Raw genomic sequence first — 15477 nt, forward strand, 5'->3', positions numbered from 1 at the left:
ATTCCAGAACTTTCATATCCACATGGGGGGGGGTCCTTTAAGGAGTCATCTTGAGAGGCCTCCAGAGATGCCAGACGGATGCTGTAAGTACTGCCCTCCTCCAACTGCAGCATCTCTAAGTCAGAATACTCTTTCTGGCTGAGACCGGATGTGATTACAGAATTTCCAACATGGCACGGTAGTCTAATAGTCACTGTAGTCTAATCTATAGAATTGGCAGGCAGATGAAACCTTTTGGCCATCCCTGAACCGTGTGTTTTTTCGTGTCTGAAACCCTCGGCTATCCTTCATTTCTTTTGTTTGTTTGTTTGTTTGTTTGTTTTTGGCCATGTAACGTGGCTTGCGGGATCTCAGTTCCCCGAACAGGGATCGAAACTGGGCCCCTAGCAGTGTCCTAACCACTAGACCGGCAGGGAATTCCCTACCCCTCCTTTAACACCGGCACCAGCACCAGTCTGTACGCTTGCACACAGAAAAATCAGCTACATCACTTTATAGTCATGCCTCAAAAGAGGGGGAGATGGGAGCATGATGGGGGTGACAGTGGGTTATAATTGAGAACCAAGCCAGAACTGAAGTTCTCACTTTTGTGACTAATTTCAGAAGCTGTACTCCTGTCCCTCTAGGATTCCTAAATGGATTAGGATCCTGGCTTTCCCAAAAAAGACAGGATTTGGGGCTAAACTTCAGAGGGCCCCCAGAAAGACTTTGGCTACTCTCGGTGTTCATGTGTACCCTTAGAACAGCTTTCTTTGTCCGGAAGAGGGCAGAAGCCAGGGAGAATATAGAAAAGGGCCAGATACCTGGGCCCCTGTGAGTGCCCTGACCTTGTCCAAGGCAGCCTTACTCACCGGCAGATGGCTGACTGGCTGTAGGCTGGGCCTTCCGTCGCGGTCAGAGCCTGACCCACCTGGGTCTGTGTGAGGCCCAGGGATAGCCGCCGGATCTTAAAGTTCTTGGCAAACTCCCGGATCTCTTCTAAGTTGATCCCGTCCTCATCCAGACTCGGGGTATGTGGCTCTAGGCCAGAGGAAGGGGGCAGGGGTGTGTGTAAGACAGACAATCATCACTGCTTATCTTGCCCATTGGCCTAGCCTGGTGCTGTAGTGAGGGATAAGGACATTTGACAAAAGGCCTATGTACCCTTAAGACCCTCATCACCCCTGTCCCCAAGACAAATAATAATTGGGGGTAAGGGGCCAGGACCAATGTGTATAGAGGTACAGGCCTATTTTCAAGTTCTTCCACCTCTAACTGTTGATCCTCCCCCATTCTCCCCAGCCTGGCCCCAAGCACACCTGTTGGCCATCCACATTCCTCAAATACTGGGTTAGAGACCATAGGGGAGACAGCCAATGGCTCGGCTTCTCAGAGAAGCAGCCAGACAGCTGGCTAAGCAGCCTCCACCATCATCATGCTTAGAAACCAGCTCCACAGAATAAGAAAGCCAATTCCTGGCAATGGGCCTGTGCCCTTCCCCTGTGGACTCCAGGAAGTTTATTAAGGAGAGCGTCATCTAATGAGGTCAGCGTGTCCAAATAAATGCCTCTCCCCTTCTCCACAACCTTCTCTAGAAGCCACTTACTGGATACCAGCTGGCTGACAGTAGGGGTCTCTGAGCAGGTGATCGGGATGGGAACAGAGGCAGCTGGCTTGGCCGCTGGGGCTGGGCTGGCGATGACCACTGCTGGCTGGGGCATGGCTGCCGGGGGCTGGATGGGCTGCACCTGCGAGGAGAAGAACCAACAAACCCCGCTGCCCGCCTGCCTGTTTCATGGGGGTGTTGTCTCTGGTGGGGCCAGAGGCAGGGCAAAAGTGGGCATGGAGGGACTTCCCTGGTGGCGCAGTGGTTAAGAATCCGGCTGCCAATGCAGGGGACACGGGTTCGAGCCCTGGTCTGGGAAGATCCCACATGCCCGTGGAGCAACTGAGCCCACGAGCCACAGCTACTGAAGCCCATGCACCTAGAGCCTGTGCTCCGCAACAAGAGAAGCCACCGTGATGAGAAGCCTGCGCACCGCAACGAAGAGTAGCCCCCGCTCGCTGCAACTAGAGGAAGCCCGCGCGCAGCAACGAAGACCCAACGCAGCCAAAAATAAATAAATAAATAAATAAATTTTTTTAAAAAGTGGGCATGGGGCTTCCCTGGTGGCGCAGTGGTTGAGAATCCGCCTGCCGATGCAGGGGACACGGGTTCGTGCCCCGGTCCGGGAAGATCCCACATGCCGCAGAGCGGCTGGGCCCGTGAGCCATGGCCGCTGAGCCTGCGCGTCCGGAGCCTGTGCTCCACAACGGGAGAGGCCACAACAGTGAGAGGCCCGCGTATCACAAAAAAAAAATTAAAAAAAATTTTTTTAAAAAGTGGGCATGGAATCCTCACTCACCCAGCACACTCCTACCTGTGCCCCATCAAAAAGCAAGACTAGAAGCTACGCATTAGCACCCACCCAATGATAATGACCTCCAAAATAAGCATAGAACGTGCCCCACCAAGCCGGAGCCTTGTTGCTGCCTATGACCCGGGAAGGTCAGAGGCTCAGAAAGGTTCAGCACACCTGGTCAAAGCCCCAACAAGTGTCCGCCCTTGAGATAACTGCTCTCAAATCTCTGCCCTCAAAGGAGAAACCTGAACCTGATTCTAGAGCCTCCAGGCCCCAAATATCCATTAATAGGGAAATGGCAAATGACTTCTGGGACCTCTCTACATTAAGATACTGTGCAGCCATGACAAAGAATAAGGTTTATCTCTTAACTGCTGCCATGGAAAGAGCTCTGAGTCACAGTGCTAAGTGAAAGAAAAATAAGTAAGGTGAAAAACAGTTTTTATGGAATAATTCCTTTAAAAAGACATATGAATTTCGCGGGAAAAAAAAAAATCTTGAGGCATATAAAGCAAACTGTCGACAGAAGTCATCTCTGGAAGTAGAGTTAGAAGGGATTTTTACTTTTTGACATCACACATAATGTTGGAATTTTTATAAATAACATGTATCGAATTTATAATCAGGAGAAACTATAAATATACGAAATTAGTATTTTTAGTATGGTTTTTTTTAAAGCTTCCTGAAAGTGCAGATTTCTTTAGGATGGGTCCTGTTCCCTGAATTCTACCTCCTGGTAGCTTCAAGTCATTCCCTCGTCATCCCCAGGGCCTTGTTCAGAGCTCCTTGTCTCTGGCTAGAATTGTTTAAGCTGTCTCCTAACAGGGACGATGACTCAAGTCTCACCACGATTCTTGGCTCCACCTGGATAATGGAGGGGATTCTTTAAATGCAAATCTAATCAGCCACTTCCCTGCTCAAAACCCTCCCGCGACTCCCCACTACCTAATATTAGTGATGACAATAAAAGCACCCTTTTTCAAGTGCTCTCTGTGTACCAGAGAGCCTGATGTGTAATCTATCCTTTAACATTCATAACCTTCTGAAGTTGGTACTCTTATCACCTCCATTTTATAGATGAGGCTAAGAGGTTATTCAGTGAAGATGGGAAGCTACATACCACTAACTTGTTAGAGATGTGAATTCTTGGATGCCACTTCAGACCTACTAAATCAGAGGCTCTGGGGTGGGGCCCGGGAATCTGCATCCCAGCAAGCCCTCCAGGTGGTTCTGCGGCACACTCACGTTTGAGAACCCCTGCTCTGGCACACTGTGCTTCCTGCAATTCCGTGGAGGTAGAATACTCTCTCATCCAACTCATCCCTTTAGATTAGTTCAGTGCCCTACTCTCCGAAGCCTTGTCAAAGCCCCCAGTGTGCTGAGAGCTCCCTTCTCTGGGTTCCCAAAGCACCTTATCCTGCCCCTAACATAGCCGTTGTCACGCTGACTTATAACTGTCTCTGACGCTGGGCTACCTAAGGTTAGGAAGGGCATCTCATTCATCTCTACATCTTCAGCACCTGGAATACAGTAGGCACTCAAAAACTGCTCCTAGAATGAACACATAAATGAATAATCAATGCCACAGTGCAGGGCGGAGGGGTGGAGGGATGAAGGGGTGAAGAGGGAGAAGGTACAGAACGAACCTCCCAGGGCCTTTCTAGCGATTTGTTCACCCTGGAGCTGACCAAGGCCCAGTTGACTTTGACCACCCCTGTCTGGCTTTCTCAGAGTGCTATTGACCTCTGAGGGCACATATACACATGTTCGGTGTGTGTGTAGGTAAGGGGTCGGGGGACGGTGGTGCTGTTTTCCCAGGCAGAGAATGCGTGGACTCATGTGGACCTTCTACCCTGGAACCTCCCCCCGCTTTAGGGAGGTGCCCTGCTTTCCCAGGGCCTTCAGAAAATAGTGTTGCCCTGCTCACAGCCTGCAGGGAGGCCACCCATGCCAGACAGCACTGCCTGCCCCCATCCCCCAACCCAGCCCTTGTACCTCACTCTTAGCGGGGGACTCAGGAGTGCTTGGCTTCCGGACAGCCATGGGAGAAGGCAGGGGGCTGCTGGCCAGGGCTGCGATCACCTGGCCCTGGGCGTTCAACAACAGCTGCGGGGTCACAGCCTGGACCTGCAGGCTTTGGGCTGGTGCTGGGGCCGCCATGCTAGCCGAGTTCACTACCCACGGAAGTGTTCCAATAACCTGGGAGGAAACATAGGGACCCCAAGTGTGAGGGCAGCATCCAGGTCCACTCCCAACCCAAATCCCCACATTGGCAGGAGGGGACTTAGACAAATCACTTAACCCCTCTGGGCCTGTTTCCTCACAAGAAAAGTGAAGGATTCACACTCTAGGGGCCGCTTCCTTTATTCTTTCTCCAGAGCCGTGGCGGGGCAGGAGTAGGTCTGCATGTGCATTCAGACAGATCTGGAGGTGAATCCCTGCTCTGCCACATTTTAACAGTGCGGCTTAATTTCTCTGAACCTCAGCCTTCTCCCCTGTAAAACGGGAATAAAAATCTCCACCCAGGGCTTCCCTGGTGGCGCAGTGGTTGAGGGTCCACCTGCCGATGCAGGGGACACGGGTTCGTGCCCCGGTCCGGGAAGATCCCACATGCCGCAGAGCGGCTGGGCCCGTGAGCCATGGCCGCTGGGCCTGCGTGTCCGGAGCCTGTGCTCTGCAACGGGAGAGGCCACAACAGTGAGAGGCCCGCGTACGGGGTTGGGGGGTGGGGGGAATCTCCACCCAGTAGGTGTGTTCTCAAAAAGAAGTGGGATAATGTATGAGAAAGCACCTAGCACAGAGGCTGGTCACAAAGTGAGTGCTCCATAAACAAAAACCCCCAGCTAGAGTGAGTACCACCAGGGCTGGAAGGGGGCTATACACCTGCCTGGTCTCAGCATCGGCAAAGAGCTGTCACACAAGACGTACGAACAGCAGCTTGTCACCCTAGTTGAGTTCCTATGACCCTCAACCCAAGTCCTGCCCCTCCTCCACAGCCAGCATCTCCACCAGTCCCCACCCCTCAGCCTGGCTTTGACCACTTGCCTGTCCCTGAGCGTTGGTGAGGATCTGACTGCTGATCCCCGGCATGCTGGGAACGGCGTTGGCAATGACCGGAGTTGTAGTGAGGGAGCCCAGGATCTGGGTCTGTCCCCCGAGGGAAGCAGCACTGATCTGTGGGTGGAGGAAGAGCCTTGCTCAGAGGCGATGGGGCGAGAAAGAGCCCAAGGCAGAGGGAAGAGGGCTGAGGGTACCGGGGCGGGGGGTATGGATGCTGGGTAGATGTAAATGTGGGCTGCAGGCCCAAGTCCACCAGCTGAACAGTGTCCAGGGCCAGGGGCTGCAAGGGGTGAGCAGGGAAGGGTGGGGTCGCAGTCATGGAGGAGTAACTCTGGCTGATCTTTCGGGCTAGCCCTGGGAGAGTAGAAAGGCCAGACTGGAGGGGCTGATGTGACTCTAGTCACATCTAACAGCCTCTAGCTCCACCTTAGCGACAGCTCACAAGTTTGCAATCCCCAGACATCATCCCACCCTCCAAGGCTGGTCCAGTGGTTCAGGTTCTGGAGGATATGCCCAGCGCTCTTGGCAGAGGTTGTCTGCTCTTGTCTGGGACGGATGGGCTGGCAGCTGCAGGGCAAGGCCTCAGAAGGAGCCTATCTCTGCCGAAGTGTTGGAAGAGAGCCGTGTTCAGGGGGCTGGTCCTCCACCTCCTTCCTCCCCCAAGGGAAGGGTCAGGTTCACCCTTGGCCAGAGATTCGGTCCATCCCCGTTTAGCCCCCGGCGAGGGCAGCAGCTTACGATTCCTGGGCTAAATGCGAAGCCTGCAGGCTGAACGGTGATCTGTGGGGGGCTGTCCACTGGCTTGGGGGTGGGGGCAGTTGCGGTGGCAGCAGTGGGCTGCGGCAGAATGGCAGGTGTGGTCTGCAGCAGCGGCTGGGTCTGGATCAGCGTCTGGGGCTGGGCTGGCGGTCGGGGCCGGGTGGGCGAGGAGGCCTGGGCCGGTGGGGCAGCTTGTACAGGTGCCGGGAGAGCGGCGTTCAGCACGGCAGCTGCTATGGAGCAAGGCAGAGACAGAGGTGCTCAAATGTCGAGCCGTAGCCCAGGGAGGTTCCAATCCCAAGGGATCTGGCACGAGAACGAGGGGGGGTTGGGGCAGGGGCGACAGGCAGCTGTGATTCACTTGATCTTGGCCGGGGGCAGCACATGCCAACTTCTCTCATCCCCCCTCCCGTGGGCCTGGAGAGGTGTAGATTCAAAACCAGAAGTTGAATCTTCTTGCAGTCCTTCTCGGGAGGCTGGTCACGGGGTGAGTTCTGGCGTAGGGGGGGAGGGGTAGTCTCAGACAGTTGGCTGAAGGAAGAGAGGCCTGCTGGGCCAGCACGGTGCCATGGCCTAGAGTCCCGAGGTGGTGCAGCAGCTCTGTGGCTGGGTGCCTGGGACACCAGATGCAGACTCCAGGGCTGTCGCCCTGGCGCAGGGCCGAGGGTTTGGAGTCCAACATGGCAAGCACACGTGCAGGGATGGTAGTGTAAGGTGGTGGGGAGCCTGGTGCAGTCCTGGGGAGAGTTGCCGTTACCTTGGAGACCGGCTAAAGGTGGCTTGAAAACTCCCCCCGTGGGAGAAGCAGCGGTCAGTCCTGGGAGGGCAGCCACGGTTGCTGTAGGAATTGTCCACACGGCCAGCCCCTGCTGACCAGCCACTTGACCTGCAATACTGATGGGGATAAGAAGAGGTTGAGTAACTGCCCCTGCTGGAACCATAACTCCTGTCAGAACTGTGGCTAAGTTTTCCTGAGTCAAGACCTGCAAAAGCAAACGAGATTTCAGAAAGAAAAGAAAAAATAAAAAAATCAACATTGACAGCGCAAACACTGGGTCTCTCAGACCCAGCTGAGCACACACAAAGCATTCTGAGGGCACTGGGAAAAGGCCACGTGAGGGCGGGGAAGAGACAAGCCCTAGCTGGAGGCCCCACCCCGCCCGAGGGGGCACCTGGACTGGACTATCCCGCCTTCAGAGAAGCAGCCCGTATCAGGGACAGGGCCTAGCCCTGCTCAAGGACCAGAAAGGGTCACAGGCCTCTCCCACCACGGTCTGGCGCCTCCCAAGCCTTCCCCAGGCCCTTGTCCACAGGACCAATGCTTTGTGGCCAGGAAGCAGGGGGCAGGGGCTGGTGGAACCAAGTGGTCAAGACCCGCAGGGGCCTCCGGGAAGTTCTGATGGAGGACAATCCTGATGGATGCCTTGGAGAACTGTGCTTGCAGTGAAAGGTCACAGGGAGCTCAGCATGCCTGGAGGCCCCTGGAGACCGCTTCTCACTGAGCTGAGGCTGCCCCTGGCTCTAAATGAGGACCCAAAATCCATTAACTCTTCTAGGCATCCCCTAGAGGGGCTGACAAGGGTATTCACCCACTTAGTCATTAGATGACTTGAAGGAGTTAATGTAATCTCTATAATCCTTCCTGGACCCAAGGAGATTACCTGGCAAATGCAGATCTACTTTTCTCAGGGGGCCTGATCTGGGGCAGGGGAGAGGCCAGGGGTACCTAGTAGGAGATTCCCTCCCTTCAAGCCACAGCCCCTTCCCTGTCCTGCCTCATGAAGTTCCCAGATCCCATGGCCAGCCCATGTTAGCTATCCCATGCCTTGCTCCTGCCCACTGCCCTCTGTCCAGCTCCCTGGGGTGGCCCTTACCTGGGGGGCAGCTTGTACAGCCAGTGGCGTCAGGGTCTGCGATGCCTGAGGCTGGCATGGGGCTTGGCTGAAGGTGGCAACGGCAGGGGCAGGGCTCGGAGGCATCCCCGGGAGTGACTTCACTTCAAGTGGCATTGGGAGAAAGAGGGACAAGGAGTGAGCCTGGATGAGTGTGACAACCTCAGCCCTACGTTGTATTTCTGCATAACCCGAGCCAATCACTGGCCTTCCCTGGCCCACGGAGGCAGCTTCCCAAAAGCTACGGGTAGTGAGAATAGGAGGCTGGAGGACCCTGTGCCAGACCTGGAAGGTAGGCCACCCTCTTCCCACATGTGGATGAAGAAAATGCAGACCCAGGCACAGCTGGGTATCAGTCTCTCATCTCCTGGCTCTGTAGGATGCTAGGACCTATCACATAATCAGTAGGAGAAAGGAACATGTGTCAGGGAGAGGAGGAGCTAGAATCAATGGGATTGACTGGCTCATCCAGCAACTGGATCATTGTTCACCCTACCTTCAGGCTACTTTTTGGATGCAGGTGCTGGCTTGGGGAAGGGGCAGGACTCCTGTAGGGTGAAGTCTTGGAAGTGACATGTCTTGGCCACACTCAGGATTACAGGGGCTCTCCAGGCCAGGCAGCTTTTCTTCTTGCCATTCCCTGAGGTCTGAAGTCTGGGTGAGCAGCTTCCAGGAAGTTCTAAAGGAACTTCCCATGCATTGGAACTTTTCACCCAGGTGAGAGCTTCCTCTTGCCACCTGGATTTAGTTAGGTACTGGGACCCGTGCCAGGAAACCTCTTTAAAGCCACAAAACAATGCGGAGAGGGGTTATTATTTAATATATGGTGAGACATTAAAGAGAATCTAGGTGTTGTGTGTTCGACCAGATCAGTGGTTTCTTTTTTTTTTAATTTTTTTTTTTAATACAGCAGGTTCTCATTAGTTATCCATTTCTTACATATTAGTGTATATATGTCAATCCCAATCTCCCAATTCATCACACCAGTGGCTTCTAAATACTGACTGGGTATAGGTTTCCAGGCCCTAGTCTAGGCCTACTGAGTCAGAATGTCCAGGAGTGGAGGCCAGGAACATTTCATCTCTCTCGTTTGCTTTTAAGCTCCCTTGTGATACAGCACACAGACAAAGTGGGAACCACTGAACTAGATAACCTTCCAAGCCTGCATTCCCAGCCTGTGTTTTAATCTGGAAAGGCACCAACCTAAGTAAGGACTAGACTGTTTACAGTATATAATTTAAAAATCCAGATTGCTTAAAGAATGAAAGAGACAAGCAATGACCACAAAAGCCTTATAAAATACTAAAGAAAACAAAATGGCAGATTTATCTCCACTGTGAAGGGGAGATACATTTCTAACTATTGAAAAAAAAATCAGAGAAGGATAATCTGAACCTCTGGAAATTTAAAAAATATTTTGCTTGACAAAGTGTAATGAAACCTAAAAAGGAAAGTGAGGAAATGGGAATGTGATAAACACGAGTGATGAAAGCTTACCATCTGTATAGTCATTTCATTAGGATATGCTGTATTTCCAGAGTAGGACCATGGGCCCTAGGGTTTACCTACATTTAGGGCTTTTGTAGCTTCCTGCTAGACTGCTTTTCAGGAAGACTGAACCAACTTACAGCACCATCAAAAATGTACCTGTTTCCCCACAGCACCACCCAATTTAGGTTTTATCACTGTTTATTTATTTTTCTGGCTTAATAGGCATAGGTGGTACCTCATAGCCAATTACTTTTTCTCTCATTGATAGCAAGATTTTGTATTTTTCCGTGTGATGACTTCCTTCTATGTAAACAATTGGCTTCTCTTCAAAAGGAATTTGGGTGGACTACACCTCAAAGAAAAATAAAATTAAAGGGCTATTCAAAGCAGCACTGTTGGGCTTCCCTGGTGGCGCAGTGGTTGAGAGTCCACCTGCCGTTTCAGGGGACACGAGTTCGTGTCCCGGTCCGGGAAGATCCCACATGCCGCAGAGCGGCTGGGCCCGTGAGCCATGGACGCTAAGCCTGTGCGTCTTGGGCCTGTGCTCCGCAACGGGAGAGGCCACAGCAGTGAGAGGCCCGCGTACCATAAAAAAAACCAAAACACACCAAAACAAACAAACAAACAAAAACAAAGCAGCACTGTTTATGACAATGAAAAATCAGACAGTTTGATAATAGCCAAAACCAGAATCAGATGAGTGAATCTGTCAATAAAGGACATGGAATATGAAATAATACGGTGGTGGGCTTCCCTGGTGGCGCCGTGGTTGAGAGTCCGCCTGCCAATGCAGGGGACGCCGGTTCGTGCCCCGGTCCGGGAAAATCCCACATGCCGCGGAGCGCCTGGGCCCGTGAGCCATGGCCGCTGAGCCTGCATGTCCGGAGCCTGTGCTCCGCAACGGGAGAGGCCACGACAGTGAGAGGCCCACGTAAAAAAATAATAATAAAATTAAATAAATAAATAAATAAATAAAAATATGGTGGTAAGTGTCATGCTACTTAGGCTGCCCTCAGGGGCCACACCTATAAAAATGTGTATGTGTGACAAGGTCTGGGTAATAATTTAGAGTGACACAAATCACTAGATTCTTTTCTCATCCTGAAAAAGTTTCCTCTTACTTAGTTTTATTTTGTTTTAAGAGGAAACACTTCTCAATATTGCATACACAGAAACGTTCCATCAAAGCCACCGTTTAAGCTGGCAGCTCCTTAGGAGGTACCATCAACATACCCCCCCTCCCTGCTTGACAACGACTGAAATTCCTTTATAAAGAAGACTTTAGTGGACAGCTTAAGTATACAAACTTCTGGAAGAAGATGCACACCACCATGAACTCTCATGCTAAGGTGTAAATAATTGATCTCCGATCAATTCCTGAGAGCAGGTTTTGGATAAGGAGCACAATTAAGGCGTCAGAAGAAATGAGATACGGAACATGGATGAAAGGGTAAAAAAGGAAGTTAACACACTGTGGGTAAACCTGGAAAGAAATGGAAAGGGTGGCCAAGATGGAGAATCCTGGTCTTTCCTGCCTGCTCACCAGGGCACTGGCCCATGGGAGCAGGTGATGGCTCATCCTGGCCTCAACAAGGAAGCAGAACATTTCCAGGCTAGGGGAAAATGGTCACGTTTCTTGTCATTCCTTTACTCAAAAGGAGAAAAGACAACCCGGGTTACTAGGGTCCCAAATGGATCTGCACACTGATTTGCGAGTAGAGCGAGGGAGGTGAGATCTGGCAGGGGTTTTGTTAAAGAGTTGCCTGTTCTCTTTGCTCTCTTCTTGTCTCCTCCTCTTGGCCCACACCCTCTCCCCCAACCACATCTCCAATCTAGGGAAGGGGTGAAGTTCAGCACAAAGCGAGGGGAGATGAATCATGGCTTTCTGGGGGAATTGGCAAGGGGGGCCCCAGGCTTCCTGCAAAAGGCATTAATAAGGTGCTAATGAGGAAAGTCAATGAAAGGGTGCCCTGTGCCCAGAGAGCAGTGCCTAGGACCAGCCCCAGCTTCTAGAACAGCCCAGGCTGTCTCACAGCTGTACTGCAGGGTCATTAGGGGAGACGGTGTGAGTCAATCAGCCATATACATTCCACATGCAGGAGAATCAAAACTCATGCCCGAAGTCATCTTTGGAGAATAAGAGCACAGATAAGCCCACCAGGCTAGACTCATGCCAGGCCAGCTGGGAGAGAGGAGCTGGGATTCTACGAGACCCTCCCTAACACACACATCCTTAGTCCAAGGTGGGTACGATGGCCTCCCATCCCCAACTCCTGGCACCACCCAGCTCCACCTCAAAAGGTACTGATTTGGAAGGGCTGGCAGGATCCTGAAGGCTTAGTCCTCTCCGCCTTGAGCTTAATTAAGGGTCTGGTTTAGACCTGGAGCCCTCTCTGAGGCTAATTCAATCCCCTCACCCTGACCCATCCCAGTTTAGGTCTCTGAGTGACTGAAACCAGAACTAAAGTTCCAGGGATGAGGAGTGGCCTAGGAGCTGACCAACAGTACAGACTGTGTGACCAGAGGCTGTCCAGTAGAGAAGAGGACAGTGAGACCCTAAAGCCACCTAGCCCCCTCCGGCTTCAGGCTTCATGCTGGCTCTCCAGGGGGAACATAGGAGGGGACTCAGGCGGAGCAATGCCACACGGGAGCAGGTAGCCTCATACCAGTTGCCTCTGTGGAGGAGTCTGGGTTGTCTGGCCCAGTTTCACCAGCAGCTTCACCGGCTTTGGTGGGGCCTCCGCTCTGGGGGCCCTCGGCGGCCACACCTTCCAGTGCTTTGCCCTCCTCCTCAGCAGGGATCTGGGCATCCACTCCAACCTCCAGAACTCGGATGGTCTCATGGCCTGACATCACGATGACCTGCAGACAGAGGACGGGGACACTGCTGGGGGGAGGGGCAGATCAGCCCTGGGGAACCGCGGAGCTCTAGGTATGGCTGAGGGAGAGAGGAGAGAGCATGTCAGTGTGCAGACTTCCTGTCTCAAGGACCGTGTGCTCTGTGAGAATTCCAGAGCCTGGAGCAGACTGCAGCTCCCTGATTCCAGGGAAGGAGGTACTAGGAGAAAGTAGGCCCTGGTGACAGGGAGAAGGGCCTGACACAAGCTAGGAAAAGTCCCACAGAGCCAGACCACTTGGGGACATTTCTATTTGCTTCCTCTCTTGGACTCAGTTCAGGGAGTGGTAAATGGCCTCTCCCACAGCCTTGCAAGGTCATCTTCTTGGCTGCTAGGATATTGGAGTTGTGATTACGATGGCCCCTAACACCGTATCCACAGCTTAAGCTGGGACAAGAAGCAAATACCTCTTCATGTCCCTCGAGTTATTACAGGAGTAGAAAATGAATGCTCCACGATACTGAGTAACTTTTTAAGCTTAAGTTACTTTTTAAGTAACTTTTTATGGTTCCTTTATTTCCAAAACTCTGGGGTATGGGCCAAGGTTTCCCTCCAAACCAACTTCCTGCAGCGAGGGTCAGGAATCCTGAAGACGTGGCCTCCCGCTGGCACTCCTGGACTGGAGCTTTGTACCCTGTGGGCCTGCAGCTCCAGTGTGCCTTCTGCTGTGGGCGTGCTCTGACCTGGAGGGGAGCCCCCATGCCCAGCAATGCAGGCAGCCCCTGGGCCTCCTCGGAACACTGGGTCCCCTTTCCTGCTCGAAGAGCCAGCACTCAGCGCTTTATGTCCAGCACTGACATGCTTCCAACTGGGCCATGCAAGAGTCAGGGACACGCAGTACATTAAAAAGCTCTGTGTCAGGCCTTCCCTGTGCTCCGCCTAGGCCTGAAGGCACTCCCACAACAGGCTCCTTAGGCCTGAAAACTGGATCCAGCCAGAGACTGCTGGAAAAAAAAGCAACACTGTGACCCATCAGGGGAGTTTGGTTGCAATACCCCCCAGGCAGTTCCCTTTCTGACTCAAACTTGACCTATGAAGGACTTTACTCCCATCACATTTTAAGAGATGTTAGTTAATCTTTTTTCTCCTTTTAAAAATTACATAAGTCGGAAATTCCCTGGCGTCTCACTGCCACCGGCCTGGGTTCGATCCCTGGTTAGGGAACTAAGATTCCATAAGCCACGCTCTCAAAAGAAAAAAAAAAAATTACATAAGTAATAAAAGGTCATTGCAAGAAAAATTAGGAAATGATATATAAGCAAGAAAAAAAATTAATTCACTGATATCCAAATCTTTCCCCATGTTAACTTATACATATTTTCACATTTTAATTTCACTTTTTAAAGTCACAGCTTAAGTCCCCAAACCCAGCCCCTGAGAAATCCTAGCTGGCAACTATATCTGGATAGGTAAGGTGACGATCTGGACGGGTGTTTCTGGTAAGAAACAGACAACGAGGGGCTCTATGGAGTTTTCCTCCTTGCCCACACCCCTTGGTCCATTACCCTCACTCCCCCACCTCTTCCTGCTCCAGAAGATACCTGCTCATTGACAGTCAGAGATGAGTCTGGCCCAGCTCCAGGATCCATGGTCACTTGTCAGGGTAGGGGGGTGCTGGCCCACACCTACACATCCTGCAGGGTGAGATGAGATGGGAAAAGCAAAGGCTGATGCGACATAGTAATAAAATTTCCATGCCATCTCAAAAAGTCAGAAGTAGAATGGAAGGATGAGAAAGAAGCTAAGGTCTCCCGGGTATGTGCAGAGGTAAAGGAAATAGTATTCTAAGGATTTTAAACTTAAAGTGTCTCACTTCCTACAGCATCCTAGGAGAACCTACACTCAGGAGGAGCGAGGGTGACGAGAGGAAAGAGGCGGCCAGGCATCTTTCCCTGGGAGTTCCCCAGTCCAGTGGGAAGGAACAGACCCAGCAGAACCCAAGGTGTCTTTGACCCAGACTCTCAGAACCAGACACAAGTAAGGAGCACACTGGATATCAGAGCATTTCTCAGGGGAGGGGTCTGAGTGGACTTCCTGGAAGAGATGGTAAAGATAGGAATAAATTAAAACAGTTGTCTCAAACTAATGTGTCTGATTATCACCTGGAACCCATTAAAAATGCAGGACCCCCCTACCCCGATTTCCCCAGACCAAACATCCCCAGAGTCTGATTTAGTAGGTAGGTGTCCCCAAATCAGCACTCGGGATTCTGTGGCAGTGGTCCAACAACCATACTGGCCTTTTTTTGTTTGTTTGTTTGTTTGTTTGTTTTTTGCGGTACGCGGGCCTCTCACTGTTGTGGCCTCTCCCGTGGCGGAGCACAGGCTCCGGACGCGCAGGCTCAGCGGCCATGGCTCACGGGCCCAGCCGCTCCGCGGCACGTGGGATCTTCCCGGACCGGGGCACGAACCCGCGTCTCCTGCATCGGCAGGCGGACTCTCAACCACCGCGCCACCAGGGAAGCCCCATACTGGCCTTTAACATGGGGGGCAGGACAACATCCCAGATGGTGCAGCAGCTGCCACATGCAGTGAGACAGAGTGAAACAAGCCCTGGTGAGAAACAGGTGGTCTTGCTGGAGCCACAAACCACAGTCACAAGAAACAGGTAATAAAGGGGACAACTAGTTTTAGACACTTATATAGAAAAGAGTAAATTAACCTCTATTCTGAGTGTCCACTATGCTAAGCATTTTATGGAACACGAATTCACATTATTACTCATGCCAGCTGGGGGATGGGAGCATTAGTATCACCACGTTATGGATGAGGATACTAAGCTCAGAGAAGTGTTCTGGATTCCTCACCTTTCTCTTCCTCTTCCTCTTCTACCCCTGGGTCCGTTTCGTTTGCTTTCCTTTTTTTTTTTTTTTTTTTTTTTGTTATTTTATTAATTGAGGTAAAATTCACATAACATCAAGTTTACCATTTTAACCATTTTAAAGTGTATGACTCAATGGAATTCAGTACATTTACAATGTTGTGCAACGATCACCAC

The 15477-nt window shown here is 51.8% G+C and overlaps 1 protein-coding gene across 5 annotated transcripts in view; it reads right to left on the bottom strand.

The window, feature by feature from the left end:
• Positions 1-15477, bottom strand: part of POU6F1 (POU class 6 homeobox 1) — a 28979-nt gene that overhangs the window by 2572 nt on the left and 10930 nt on the right. For 3 of the 5 annotated variants that reach the window (XM_059082788.2, XM_067009301.1, XM_067009299.1), the window contains exons 2-10: positions 14022-14114; positions 12250-12445; positions 8075-8196; positions 6958-7183; positions 6180-6433; positions 5427-5555; positions 4377-4580; positions 1586-1727; positions 852-1020 (exon numbers count right to left, since the gene is read on the bottom strand). In XM_059082788.2, the coding sequence (XP_058938771.1) occupies positions 852-1020; positions 1586-1727; positions 4377-4580; positions 5427-5555; positions 6180-6433; positions 6958-7183; positions 8075-8196; positions 12250-12445; positions 14022-14069 (1490 nt within the window). In that variant the 5' untranslated portion in view covers positions 14070-14114. The remainder of the gene's footprint in view (positions 1-851; positions 1021-1585; positions 1728-4376; positions 4581-5426; positions 5556-6179; positions 6434-6957; positions 7184-8074; positions 8197-12249; positions 12446-14021; positions 14115-15477) is intronic. The other 2 variants (XM_059082790.2, XM_067009302.1) reach the window with 2 other exon arrangements.

The sequence above is a fragment of the Kogia breviceps genome, chromosome 12 (assembly GCF_026419965.1).
Source record: "Kogia breviceps isolate mKogBre1 chromosome 12, mKogBre1 haplotype 1, whole genome shotgun sequence".
Classification (NCBI taxonomy): domain Eukaryota; kingdom Metazoa; phylum Chordata; class Mammalia; order Artiodactyla; family Physeteridae; genus Kogia; species Kogia breviceps.